Raw genomic sequence first — 14,978 nt, 5'->3', positions numbered from 1 at the left:
AACAACAAAGCAAAAGCAAAAATTTTAATGACCATGGGGTTTTGTGCACCCTATTTTCCAAGTCCCAGCTCACATTTCTTAAGGTTATTAAGTAATTGTCTTTCCACCATCACAGACGGCTCTCAATCAAATCAGAGGTCTTGGTGTCCAGGGAGGAAAAATGATACAAAAAAAATGAAGTGCAGAATCACATTTGGCAAAGTACTGAAGCCCACCATTTACATTTATACAGATATGCACATTCTGTTTCTTGTGCTCTCCCACGTCTGCATTTGTACACCTGTTTTAGACTTGCCTCATAGAAATCGCCTCCACACTTCTCTTAATTTAACAGCAACATTAACAAGAGCACAGTGCAAAGATTAGATACACTTTCATAATATTCACAAAGCTTGTCTCAGATGTTAAAGGGCAAATATCATATTTAAGAGTCATAAAATTAAAAACTGAAAGTGGAAAAATACAATAAACAGCTTTTTCAAAGCAGATTGTTTTAAAAGCATCTTTGAAAACAAAACAAAAAGAAAAGACTAGTCCCGCCTTTCTTTTAAGCAGGAATTGAGAGCCACACGCGGATGATGAACATTGTATGAAGGGTTGCTGTTGAGTAAAGAAAACCAGAGTGATTTCTTGTTACAAAAATACCTTTCAAGAAGAAATATGTGGAAAAGTTAAGCAACCACTTATTGGCAACACAGAAAAAAATTGAGAGAGCACTCTACAAAGTTCATCTATGCATCGATGAATGAGCTAAGTGGGAGTAAACATCAAGAAGTCTCTCTGTGTACCCAGGATTTGGAAAATATTGGCGTATTGGAAATAGAGCTAGGAACAACAACAACAAAAAAACCTGACAGAAGAGAGTAAGCAGACAAACCACCACAGTGACCACAGCTGTTATTTGTGAGCATAAAGTTTACAGGATTTGGGAAATGCTTTCCTGAATAGAAAATCTTACACTTTGTGTAAGATTACATATTATAATCTGTTAATGTTGGCAAATCATTTGAAATCAATAACCAGAGATATTGTCCAGAGATATCCCCTAGCATGTTTAGCCGTGATAATTAGCCTTAGCTGCAAACTGTATCCTCACACAATTGGCTCATACATGTAGTGAGGTAAAACTCTCAACAGTAAAGCTGACTGATTATGTGGAGAAAAATGAGAACTGCACAGACAGACCTCGCTACAATAAAGCAGGCTATTGTGACATAATGGCGCTTCCTTTGCAAAACAAGACTTACAAGGTTGATGGAAACAATTATCTCACAACTAGCCATCAAATTAATCTTAATGCTCCCAGAATTTTAGTGTTTCAAGTTACAGTTTAATCAGAGGTCATCTGCCACTGTGGTGGATTACAAGCAATGGTGGACAAAAATGTACTTAAGTATCTCAAATAAAAGTTCTCCGCTACTTTCCACCTGGATCAAGAATGCAACAGTGTTGGATAGGTCTTCAAGCTAGTGCTTTCAGAGGACGTTTGTCTTGACTTCCTCCTCACTCACTTAGATAAACACACGAATCACTTCATGAAGTTAAAACCAAGCTGCAGCCTTCACTATAACTACTTTTGTACTGAAATTAAATGTACAGCATTCACTCTCTGGCAACTTTTGGTCCCCTTCTTGGACGCCTTGAGCTTAGAACTACTGTTCATATTATGATCTACAAACTTGAACACAATTGAAAAGTTGTAAAAATGATATTTGCCCTTTAAAATTGAAGAGGAGTGTATGGGTCTTTAGCGGCCAACCAAACAGAGATGCACATTCGAGGTACAACCAAGAACTCCACCCCATCAAGTTCTCTTTCAATAAAATAATCACAGGCGAATTTAAGGAGGCAGGTTGATGAAACATGATACTTAAAATCTCTTGATACGCAAAATCTCCAGAGAGATCAGTGCACACAAGCAGAAATTCAAAATACGACGTTAAGGCCTTAAATGAAAAGTAATTTTTGGATGCAAATAGGTCAGTTTTAATTTGGTAGCTGCTGAAATTTGGAACGAAAAAAAAATCTACATTTGCTCCTATATGTCCGTCTTCATCACTGTACAAAAGCCTTCATTCCTACACATCTCCATAACACGATGAGACGAACAGGGGCTACATACCTTGTACAATTTACATTGATCCAATGTATAAAAAAAAAGAAAAAAAAGAAATTGCATTGCGGAGGTACAATTATACAAACTCCACTACAGTGTTGTGGCTCTAGTGATCCGGGACCATGATGTGTGGAGAAATGAGGCCCCTCTGAGCCCTATCAGGTTTATTACGATGAAAAAGGCAGGTGGAAGAGGCTCACACACACACACACACGCACACACACCGTTTCTGCATTCACAGGCACGCTGTTTTATGTGCATTTACACCCACAAACACTCAAATTAAACTGCCTATATGCATGCTTGCACACACTGATGCATGTGCGTACAAGGACACATACAAATGGAGATATGAGTTGGATTCTTTTAAGGGTCGGATGTTTCTCTGTAAAGTTGGATAAGTTCACCGATGCGGCGTGTGGAGATGACAGTTTTTACCTTAAAAAGGACCTCCTTATTGGCCTTATTCGGTTCCCACAAGAAGCAGGTCCAAACCAGTTCACCACCAACAAGTGGCTAAATTAGCTTAAGGCAGGTTAGGTGGTAGCTGTGTGGCCGAGCTGGAGACTTCGAAGGTTCCTTTGTTGTTTCCGCCCTGTTATTACTCATCGGTCTAATCAATACGGCTTGGCCCACTCAGCACTGGGGGGGCTCATTGGAGTGAAGTTTCCCAGTGACGATGACGAATTGGATCCATTGGAGTGTCCCTCCCAGAACATGGCGTCGGTGGGCTTGGGGGGGCTGGGGAAGGAGCGCGAGCTGTCGTCCAGGGAGGCCTGATTCAGGGGGGGCGGCGGCAGCACCACGGCGCAGGCCTCGCTGCCGACCAGCGCCTCCACCAGACAGCTCTGGGAGGGCCAGGGCCCGTTGTACCAGCAGTCCTCCCTCAGGCTGTCTGGCAGAGGGGGGCCGGCAGGACAAGGACGGCCGGAGCATGAGGGGACCGGTGGGGCGCTAGGAGGGCGGGGCCCTGGGGCTCGAATGACTGGGAGGTTGTTGTTGTTGTTCTTTTCCACGTCGTCCAGACACTGGACAGGGATGGTAGAAGCAGCTGGAGGGAGAAAGATTTGGAGAGATAACAGTGAGAGAGAGAGAAAAAGAGCTGAGGGATAAAAAAAACTTGTTATAAAAAATTTTCATTTGAGAACTTATAAAAACATATGGAGCACTGTGACGGTGGCAATGTCAGTAATGGAAACCGATAAATCTGTCGCTGTGTTTTACATTAGCACTCCTCTTTATTCAGTAAAATCTTTAGGATATTTAAGTATTAGATTTAGCTCAGAAATATTTCAATGTTTTGAGATTGTTTTGGTGTATTATACCAAGACCTGTAGTTTTACACTGTGCATAGTCTGTGTTAGGACTTTACATACACACATTATGGCTATTAATGTCATATTAATTTGAGGCCTTACTGATGTTTTTGGACTGTCTTTTTTGGAACGGTGGGATGATTGCACAATGTACAGCAATAAGAATCTTTAAAAACAAGAACTGGGTAAACATTTAGAATTTATTGCAGATTTTCTTTCCTCCCAGATGTCGATGTGCCCCTTGGCCATGCACGTAACCAAAAGTTGACTACCAATCCATTTAGTGAAAATTTGGGAAACAGCAGGGTCTATATCAGGGAACCCATACATTTAGATGACCTCTTCCCTCTTGCGGTCAAACAACCATCCGCAATTTATTATAGATGCAACCAAAATCCTGTAGTTTCTCTAAATCTTGTTAAAGGAAATGTAAATGTGGGTGTGTGTCTATATTTGAGTCTGTATGCATATAAGCCTGTGTAGATGTGAGAAAATTCATAATAAACTCAAGTATTTTCACCCAACTCTTGCTTTTAAACATCATTTAAGTTGTTTGCTGTGTGACTATTCTGGATTAGAAAGACAAAATAAATTCATGGCAATAATGAGTGAATGCAAACATTTTAATGTTGGAAGACATTTTACACTCAGACACAAATTATGTTGTTCATATTACTTTAATCACTGTTACTGTGAAATATCTGCACATATTATAAAATATAAAAATAAATATTTCAGCTTCTTTCTTTTTTTTTTTTTTTTTTACAAAAAGCATCAGTAAACTAACCTCCCTGCATAGACAAAGCCACCTGTCTCTGTACGGACAGCATCTCCATACACAAATCAGATTGTAATCTGAAACACACACCACGGCTTTGATTTCGAATCACCACCTTGGGCAAATATTGAAGTTTAAATGAGACTCACTGTGCAACTGTTTTTCTTTGTTATTAATTTTACCATACCTCTCTTCATCCACACATCATATATCCATCCATCTCTGCCCTGCTATGCTTCCATGAGATGGCCTCCTGAGTCTAGGATTTGAATAAAAGTGATTCCAAAGGAGGAACATTAGAAGAATACAGATGCACAGAATGAGTGAATAAATAACACAGCACACTCTCCTCCCCCTTTCTGTCTTTTTCGCTTCTTTCGCTCCATCTGCCTCGTCCGAGCCACAAGACTACTCTGTTATTTGGTGGGATAAATGCAACAAGGTTTATTTTCCTGCTGTATTTTGGTTCTAATTTTCACCTCCTGGCCTCCTCCTCTCCTGTCACTCGACAACAGAGGTAATGACAGTTGGCGGCCGTGTGGAAGGACGGGAGCGGGGGAACAAACCGTTTCATAATGTCTTTTATTAAAGTAGTTTTATTTCAGTAGTTTGGATGGTACCTCGTGTCTCGTGACACCTCTGCAGAAACCGAAACAAGACATGGCCTGCTTTTTAGCGAGCAGAACTTTTTGGAAAATCAGACAGACGCAGCAGTGATCCGCTTCCTTTGATTTATTTATTTTTTTGTTTTAGTTTCTGTTTTGAGAAGTTTCAAATGTGAGTGCTTGAATACAAAAGACATCTGACAAACAACATAAACTCACTTTAAAAATGTCAGATTATCTAATGTTGTGATAAATTCTGAAAAACAAAATTGACTTAAATTACTAATAATTTTTTTTCCTAAATTGGACATGTATCCAAAATAAAAAAAAAAATTATCTCCTGCCACAAGCATTAAAAGTATAATTATCTTATCAACAGTGTGAAAGCGGAGCTTATCCTCTCTTGCAACACTGAGGGTGGTGTGAAAATAAGTGAGGGGAGCGGAGATGTAGGATATCACATACAATGCACAGAAACAAAAACTCAAACATGGAATGATGTGGATAAAATACACCTTCTTCCTCTGTGTGTTGCTCACCTGGTCTCGTCTCGCCGATCAGTGGCCTGAGCTTCCTAATCAGGCTCGACTGGAGCCTCATCTCTGATTGGAGACGGGTGACTTCGCAGCACAAAGCTGCGTACGTTTGCTGGACGTTCCTCTCCCTGCGGATCGGATGGGACGTTTAGTTTAAACCACACGGTGGTGTCAGAAACATCATGACAGGAAGCATCTTGTGGACTGGTAATAAAATGGGGGAAACCTTTTGTCTTTAAAATTAGGGGTTTAAACAGCTTCCTAAAGGAGGAATACGGTTAGAAAAAAAACGTAAAAGAAGCTTAATTCAATTATTCATGCGATGGCCTGCTGCTGGAGTGCCTTTCTTTGTGATAACTGTATCTCTGCTGAATGACTTGTCTCTTCGCTGACACATTTAACACCATCAGCGACTGTGCTTGCACTGAAGATAATCGACTCGCAGCAGAAGTTCACATTAATCAGAAACATTTTTGTAGCAGCTCAGAGATTCTGAGATAAAACAATTCCTCACCTACAACAGTGGTGCCATGGTTGAACTGTACTAATGGATTTAATGCTAATTTATTCAACAACACAACATGACTAGGAAAAAAAAAAAAAAACATAAAATAACTCATACACTATGGTGCCCTAAAGTATCCAAACAAAATGAATCAGCAGTACAACTTCACGGAAGCTCACTAATAAACATACCTGCAAAGAAAACCAAGATTGTATACTGTTAAATGATAATAAAGTCACACAAGTATTTTCACTCATGACTTTTTAACAAAATAAATTAATTTAACATTTTTCATTTTAAAACGTTATGAATGCAGGGCATTTATAAATGAATTTGAATTTTCAAACAACCAATTTTGAGTGGCATTAACCCACTGGATGGAATTTAAATTTGATAAAAAGGTATTTTAAAAAAAAAAGCATATTCTTCATTAATTTCAGTTGTCAGTAAGATTATAATAATTCCAAACTTTGTTAAATCTTTCTTTAAGGAGCCTGCCTTTTATTTCTTCACTTTTATCAAAATGTCATTGCACTATAATATGCTTTCTTCAAAACATGAAGAAAACTGACACATTATTTTAGGGATCAATTGACATAAATAATATGTCAAATTTGTAAATAGTAAATGCACAAAACAAAACAGACATATACTTTTTTCTTTTTCTTTTACATTTGATTACTTTTCATGTTTGTGGAAATATGCAAAAACAATATTAACAAATTAAAAGTATGGTCTTACTCTTAGTTTAAACTGTAAATGTAAAAATAATTTAAGAGTGGATTGACATAAGCCATTTACTCTAAACAAAATGCTTTAACTGACCACAGATTGTAAGGTTTGGGAACATGAGACCAAACCTTATCACTTGTTTGCTAAACAGGCGAACGATTTATGAAGAACAACTGAAACATCTGACGCATAGACGGGCAGGTCAGAGAAATGTGAGACTAATTCTGAGTATAGTTATTCTAATGACAACTTATCACCACCTGTGAGTCAAAAGTAAACACAGAAACTGAAACAACAAACAAGATGAAACAGCTTCAAAAACAATGAAAGGCAAAGTTGTTTTTCTTCACTATTCGGTTTTAGCAGAAATAGCTTGAGATTTTTTTCAACCTTCTTAGAAGGAGGCTCTATCTTTGCTGCAGGCCCAGAATGAACTTTCTACTTGATCTCTTCACTTTTGGTATCAGCATCTGATCACCTCAGCTTACAAAGTTACAACCTTAGACATAAAAACCTCCTTAAGTACAAAAAAAGAACATGTTTTGTCCCGATCTTTGACAACAGAGATCAAAAACAATAAAAATGGCAAACATACATAAAAAGTACACGAAAGTGAAATAGTTTGTGTCACCAGCAAAGAGGAACAATTTGATGGTTTTATATTTTTCTATGGATAAGCCAAATGATATTCTAATTATATTTTAATTTTTTTCAAAATAAAATCACAAAGCAGGAATACATATTCTGAGCAAACATGAAAGGTAATTTAAAATAACTGAAAATATGCTTGATTATGGCAAGCCTTCGAGGACAAACATCAACAAATTTAAAGAACCTCCAATTAGTCGTTGACGGACAGTCACACTATGATATTTTAATGCTTTCATATTAAATTTGGAAGAGAAAAAACCCCCCACTAAATTTCTTTAAGGTGGTTTTGGTCCGGTGTTATTTAAGTGCTTTAAGATAAAACCGTCCAAGCTTTTCAAAGATTTAAAGATTCCTGGTCGTAGAAATTTTCTCTGGAATCCAAATTTCCATGTCATCAATGCACAAGAAAATGTTATTTTTTTTACATTCACTGTGTGGAAAAAAAAAAAAAAAAAAACACTACAGGGAACCACGTACGTAAAGAGAAATTAATTGACGTTAAAATCTCTGAAAGACATTATTAAAACCAAAGCTTAAAATTTCATAAGATGCTCATTATGATCTAACTAAATGCTGGGGAGCTCCAGAGCTGAATTTCTTTGCAGACTGTGAAGTGTATTACCCGGCACCCTCCTCTAGTGGCCAAACAGGACAAGTACACTCAACTGTGAAACCATAGCAAGAGACAACTTACATAGAATACGGTATTACTGATAATGGCTTTTTAAAACATTTATTTTAAAGGATATGTCTAGGGTTTTAGCTAAAGGCAGTGAATGAATGAGTTAAACTTATGCTACACAGTAACAGCATTGATGTCATTTTAAATATTATTTCACACTGATGCAACAAGGTACAAAGTTTGCATATCTAAAATACAAGCAGGTGGGAGTTTATGGGTCCAACAATCTTTCAGTTAACTATATTTGCTTATATGAGCTAGGTAGGAAGGTAAAAAAAAAAAAAAAAAGTTACAAAATTAATATTTATTCCTGAATTTCCCTGAAAATATCTGGGCATCATAGTCTCCTTAGATTGCATGACTAGCTTATCTAACAATCTCATCTGAGCCCCCCTGAATATTAAACACTTGTTTTCAAGATAAATAGAATGTTCAACATCTAATCCAGCTGTAGCTTACACAAACAGTGTGTGTTTGTGATGGAAAATTACATCCTCAGAGAAAAAAGCAGAGGGTAACTTTTTTACTGCTGATATAATTACATGTCAGAAAAATGGATGTTAATATTTAACTTAAATTACGCAAAAGTCCTCATACCCCTTAGACTTTATCAGATTTTGTAATGTTACAGCCACAGTTTAAAGAATTTCACTAGTTTTTTTTTCTTTTACAACCAACACAAAATAGCACATTAGTGTGATGCAGATGAAATGTTAATGAATCACTTAAAAAAAAACTAAAAAAAAACAACTCCCTCTGAATATCATCCTGAACACAGCATTTTAACGGTGAAACAGTGTGGTACCAGCGTTACGCAAATGTTAGGTAAACTTCAGAAATAATTTGAAAACCATAATTCATTTTGTGTTGTATTATCACATAAACAATGTTTTTATTTTATTTTTTTGGCAAATGTTACATTTATAGTTTGTAATCATATAAAAAAATGTTTTAGATTGGATGATAATATCAAAACGAAACACACTACCTCGAACTATGCTTTCCATCACATGTCTGGTTCAAGTCTGGTCCATTAAGGCCTTGTGACTCCTCCTGAAACACAGGTTAGTTAGAGAAGATAAGAAAACTTTATAGAATCAAACACAACTGGCTAAAGAATATTTTAAAAAAATAAAATAACATGTTTTATAGAGTCTATGCACTGATAGAAAGCAACACAGCGGAAATAAACTGTTGAGCTCATTTGTTTTCCGTACTGAGGACATAGAAACAACCTTCACTGTGTGCTTGCCTTCTCTTACCCGCTTTTGGATAAAATGTGACATTTAAATGTATTTCTATTTCTCATCTATAGCATTATATTTTACATGATATTACTTGGCGTTCTTACTCCATGTGTCAGTCTAGACCAGGGGTCCCCAAAGTCGGTCCTCGAGGGCCGGCATCCTGCATGTTTTAGTTCTCTCCCTGGTTTATCGCACCTGGATCAAATGATGGCTTGTTAGAAGGCCTAAGAAGAACATTGACATGCTGAAAAGGTTGTTACTACAACCAGGGAGAGAACTAAAGCGTGCAGGATGCCGGCCCTCGAGGACCGACTTTGGGCACCCCTGGTCTAGACCTTCTATCCCTTCTGTCCTTCTGTGAGCAGTGAGTCTTGCAGTGTAACCTGCTCTTTGGAGCTGCTTTTTTCTACTTTACTTACTTTCTTTTTGTTACTTCAGCATCCTCTCCTGCCCACTATCGTCTGCCCCTGTCCTCACTCACCGTGCTTCTCTCCAGCAGCCGGCTGTTCTCCAGCATAATCCTCTCAAGGTCTTCCTGCAGTTTGCGGATCTGCAGCTCTGTGTCGACTCTCTCCATCTGCCAGCAGTCCTGAGGGCAATTTAGGCTCCTCATCACTGGAAATAAGTCCAACAAACAAGATTTAACTAAATACAAAAACATTTTCTGATTATTTTTAATTAAGTAAAACAATTGGCACATTTATATATTTCATTTATTGCTAAAAAGACAACGTGAACAGCTTAAAGTATTATCTAGCATGTAAAACTAGCTTTGTTTCAATTAATAAAACTTGACAACTTAAAACAAATTATTACAAAAAATTATTTCAATAACATTTTAAATTTAAATCACAGAAATAAACATATATAGAAAAACCAAACAACATCCAAGTGTGCTAAAACAAGAATAGCAAAAAATGTGGCTCTGATGGTATCACTGTGACATGACCTTTGGGATAAACTGGCCCCTCAACAACCAACAAAGTAAATTCAGATATCATATATTATAACATCTCGTTACTTTGATTACCTTTGCGTGCTTCCATATGAGCTCATTATTAATGGCAAACAAAGGCATAAACGATGCACACCATTACTTTTCTTTGCGTCAAACACGTAGCATTTCTGATCTGGTTTCTGCTTTGGTTGTGTATTTGGAGGAGGGAGCGGGCGTTTTCCACCTGTACCTTGGGTGGTCTCCATCTCGGTCCTCAGCTGAAGTAGCTCAAACTCTTTGGCTTGGAGTTGCTCAGTCAGCAACCTCTCACTCTCGCTCTTCTGCTTTTTCTGACACAGAATGAAAGAAAAAGGCAGTGAGGTGACGAGTCAGCATCAATACCAATGCACCAAATTCTCTCTGTCTAATATTGTCTAGTATATAGGGGCTCTCTGTTCTGACACAATATCAGAAAGAATACATTTTAATCAATGTCAACATAATAGTATGCAGGGTTTGTTCACTTTCTTTATGTAAAAAAATGAAATATAAAGTTAGCTTATGAGGGTTTCAAATGAAAAACAAACCAGTTTATTAAGCTCCATCTGCAGGTCCTCCTTCTCGATGTAGATTCCTCTGTAAGCGCTGAAGGCCTTGTTCACATAATGGGGACCCTCTGATGGAGGAGCCTCCGGCCTGAAGAGCTACAGTGAAGAAAAATAATATGCAATATTGAAGAAGAGAAACATAACAGCCTTTATTTCCAAACTGACAGACATTCTTAGGGTTTTAATGAAAGGTCTGTGACAGGACTTTGGAATATTTTTCTTTTACTTTAATGCTGATACCGGGCGCAGCAGTAAAACTCAAGCTTCTATTTCTTTCATTTCTTCCAAAAATAATATGCTAACACTAACCAAACCTCTCTAAAAAGTTAGCTTGTTTTCACACACCTAGATTTTTCTCACCTGCAGTTCACAACTTCTACTGTTCTGTGACTTGCAAGCCTGAAAGAAGAAACACTGTCGAAGGACTGAACCGGTATAACATGCCTGAAGAATGCATCAGCATAACAGTGAGCAGGGTTCACTCTGCATACTTTTCACACCAGGAGCTCTGTACAAGAGTCGCTACTACGTGTAATGTGCTGATCAGTGGTATGGTGAAATCCAACGAACACAACCAACATGTCAGGGATAATGTTGTGGAGAAGATTAAGGCGTGGTTATGTCACAAAACATCATTCCAAGTCATAACTATTTTAATAAACCTCAATTTAAAGAAATTCTTTTAAAGTTCGTAAGGAGCTCTGTTCAGTCAACTGCTCAAGAACAGAAAGAGTGTAGTCTTGCTCTGTGGAGCACCACGCTGTTAAAGACGTTTTTTAAAACTTATAGTTTTTCAATTGTTTCTACATGCTTGGACTTTTATTGTACTTTTAAAGTGTGTTTCTAATTTAGTTTTTATTTTAAGTGTTTCTCTTACTTAGCAGCATTTTGAGATTTGCCTGTCAAATGTAAAGTGCTTCATAAATAAAATTTATTATTATTATTATTAATCACAGAAGCAGGTAAGAGTCCTGCGGTCACTCTGGAGGAGCTGCAGAGGTTTGCAGAGCTGGTCGGCTGGCATGCTGAGGTCATAACTTTCTTCTTACTTAAGGCCAGATTTATAAAGACTTTTCTGTAAGCCATGTAGCGGGAACAGCAAACATGGAGGAAGGTGCTCTGCTCAGTTGAGGCCAAAACTGAATTTTCTGCCTGACATGAAAAGCACTCCCACCAAACCTCACCATGAAAACCCCCATCACTGTGGTGAAACAGTATTATGCTAGCATCATGCTATGAGGTTGTATCTCTTGCATGACTTGACACTTCAAATAGACTCTTTTCAGGCTGCGCATAATAATAGTGTAGTGTGGCATTTGCTGACTTAGTTATTTTTAAATATCATCTTGAACCATATTTTCAAGATTGTCTCCCACTATCCGAATCCTTCCTCTTTCCATCCCTACCTTTTCCTCTAACTGCTTCACCCTCTTCTTCAGCAAAGTGTTATCCCGCTCCGTGTCTCTGAGCCTCTTCTTTATGTCCTCGTAGGCAGTGACCAAGGCGAAGTGAGAGGCAACGGACTCATCGCCGGCACACACCGACACTGGGCTCTCTCCAGCGGGCGTGTAGGCCGTCTCATGCTTAAGGATGCAAATGTCATCGTCTACTGCCAAGGGCTCCATGTCTTGACAGAGGCCTAGTCCTTAGACGGGAAGACCTGAGAAAGATGGCAGGCACAGTTGTAGTTTACTTTTATTGCGAAATATCTACAGATACAACACCAATTGGGTTTTCCCTGACCAATAATGAACTCATCTCTGTTGATTAAGGGTTTTTTTCCCTTCCAAGAATTAAAATTGATAAAGAGCAAAATGTGTAGAAGGTTCTTTGATTGAAGTAGTAGTTTTAAATCTGACAGAAAAAATATGAACTAGAACATTACGATTATGGTCACTATTTTATAGTTTTAGAGTATTGGTACCTGATCTTTTCAGCGATGAAATGGTGTAGTCAGTTTCATAACTATTTTAATAAATCTCAATTTAAAGGAATTCTCTACATTCTTAAACTATATGGGGGGATTAATCCAGAACCACGTGATTATATGCATCAGATCATATCAAATGTCCTCATGTTTGAATTATTCTCATGTGATTCTAATTTTTAAAATGGCACCTAAACACTGTAGGTAGATGTATTTATACACTGAACAAGGTGGAAATTCAAATACTTTAGTATTTGTCCTGAAAAAAGTAGACATGCCCAATTCTGATCTCTGACTGAAGCATCTCTAGTATTCTCTCTTCTTGTCTGGAAAATAGAAAACTTAGTAATTACTGTCTTGACACAGAAACTGTTATCATTGTGTGGTTTTCTTCACAATAAAAAAGCCAAACATCCCACCAAGAAAATATCTACCTAAGCTTAAACGTCTGAATTTCTCAAAAGGAGCAGAACAAGCAGTCAAAAGCAGTTATCCTCCTCAGATGGGCCAGCACCAGACAGACTGCAGCTAATGTTAGTTGATGATGTCACCATGCAATGATGCAGCAAACACAAATCGTCCAAGTTTTATCAAATAAAAAGACAACTGTTTCCATAGAAATACGTTTCAGCATGACAAATGCGCAGGATATTACAGCTAAAAAGTCGAAAGCAACACCAAAAGCAGAGCCGCTTACTTTTAACATCCGACTCAGAGGCTATAAAGAGAAAGCTAACCCAACAAGCAGAGAAAACGAAAGTAAATGTGAGTGATCCGTGACGAGAAATGAGGCGTCATTTTGATCAAACTTCCTTTAATGAAACAGAAAAGCTAACGGACAACATTTTATCCTTTAAAACAAAAAAAATAAAGACATCTTCATAACAATGGGGACGAGCAGCAGCCTCAATCTTGATGTAAACAATCAGTTAAACTCGTTTACAAAGGCTGTTGCTAACGTTATAATGTTAGCTTTGGTTCAACAATCATCTCAAAAATAAAAAATAAAAAAGCAGCATGTAACAATACAGTATACAGACAACTCCATTACATGATGCGGAAGAATACAACGCAATCATGGGATGATGAGTCTCAATGTTACATTTCTCACAAATAAAAATGAACGATCTGTTGTGATGATAACAGCTAGCTACGCTCTGCTAAAGTCTTTTGGCTAGGTGAATGAAAAATGAGCCCATTATTTGTGCACTCTCGATTCGTACTAACCGTGTTAGAAGCTGTCCTCAATTAAATGTCAGCTGGCCACATAGAGGTACCATTTATGCTGAAAAAGAGAGACCCTGTACGAGAGAGGGAAAACACAAAGAGACGAGGCTGGCTAGAAATTCGCAAGTGGCTGCTCCGAACTGACAGGTGAGGAAACAAAAACTTCCGGGAGTCACTTGACTGATCAGGTCCTTTCAAAATAAATGCGTAATTTTCATTCAGGCGTCCGAGACCACGTGTTTTTGGCAACAACTTCCACGTTGAGGTTAACGTCTGATGTCGATAGCTTAGTATGATTGAGGGTAAGTTTAGTCTAAATTAACACACACACACACATACACACAAAAGTAAAATTTTAACGACATGTTTCAGGTTTCAAAACAGCACGAAGGCGTATTAAAGTAGCTAGCTGCTAGCGTTACCCATAAACGCAAAAAAAAAAAAAAAAAAAAAAAATACAGCATTTTCAAGAAGTTCTGCTGGCATAAATTTCTATACCGAGTTGCTTATTCTTTAGAAATAGCAATGTTTTAGCATTTGAAATGGCCTAATAAAAACCAGATTTTGTATGTGGTTCCTTCACTATCAGTAATGGTATGGAAGGCCAATCCACCAAATATATTTATTTAATACATTTCAGTTAGTCGAAATTAAATTGTACAAAAAAAGAAAAAAGTACAATTAGTTAAACATGTTACGATTCATTCAGAAACACTGATAATTAAAGGGAGAAATAAAAAATTAAATTATATTTTGTGGTAAAATAGTACACAACTATTTCAATATTTATTTAATTATTTCATATTTTTTTATGCTGCAGCACATCATGAAATAATGTGAACTGGGAATTTTTCAAAAGTTGTTTATTCTGCATCTTTACCAAATTGCAGACCAGTTACTTTATGTAGCTGCGTTAGCTCCACCTTTTTACTTTGATGAGGTAAGGCTAGGAAATAAATTCCTGATTTGCTGCTGCATATCTTTCCACCCATTGGTGGTAGGTGTCATTGCAAATTTTGGTATCAATACCAAATCCAATACCTAACAAATACAGGGCCTGTATTGTCAATATTGATACCGATAACCAATACTCTTTAAATGGAAATTTCTA

At 37.5% G+C, this 14,978-nt stretch overlaps 1 protein-coding gene across 1 annotated transcript; it reads right to left on the bottom strand.

Annotated features, from left to right (window-relative positions):
- Positions 1-223: 223 nt before the first annotated feature.
- On the bottom strand, positions 224-14,031 carry azi2 (5-azacytidine induced 2). The gene is made up of 8 exons (XM_032557998.1): positions 13,868-14,031; positions 12,120-12,373; positions 10,693-10,809; positions 10,356-10,455; positions 9,650-9,783; positions 8,910-8,974; positions 5,355-5,479; positions 224-3,167 (listed from the first exon to the last, which is right to left on the bottom strand). The coding sequence occupies exons 2-8, from the start codon at positions 12,336-12,338 to the stop codon at positions 2,734-2,736; spliced, it is 1,194 nt and encodes a 397-aa protein (XP_032413889.1). The 5' UTR covers positions 12,339-12,373; positions 13,868-14,031; the 3' UTR covers positions 224-2,733.
- Positions 14,032-14,978: the final 947 nt, after the last annotated feature.

The sequence above is a fragment of the Xiphophorus hellerii genome, chromosome 3 (genome assembly GCF_003331165.1).
Source record: "Xiphophorus hellerii strain 12219 chromosome 3, Xiphophorus_hellerii-4.1, whole genome shotgun sequence".
Lineage (NCBI taxonomy): Eukaryota > Metazoa > Chordata > Actinopteri > Cyprinodontiformes > Poeciliidae > Xiphophorus > Xiphophorus hellerii.
This window is presented reverse-complemented; position numbering and strand designations above follow the sequence as displayed.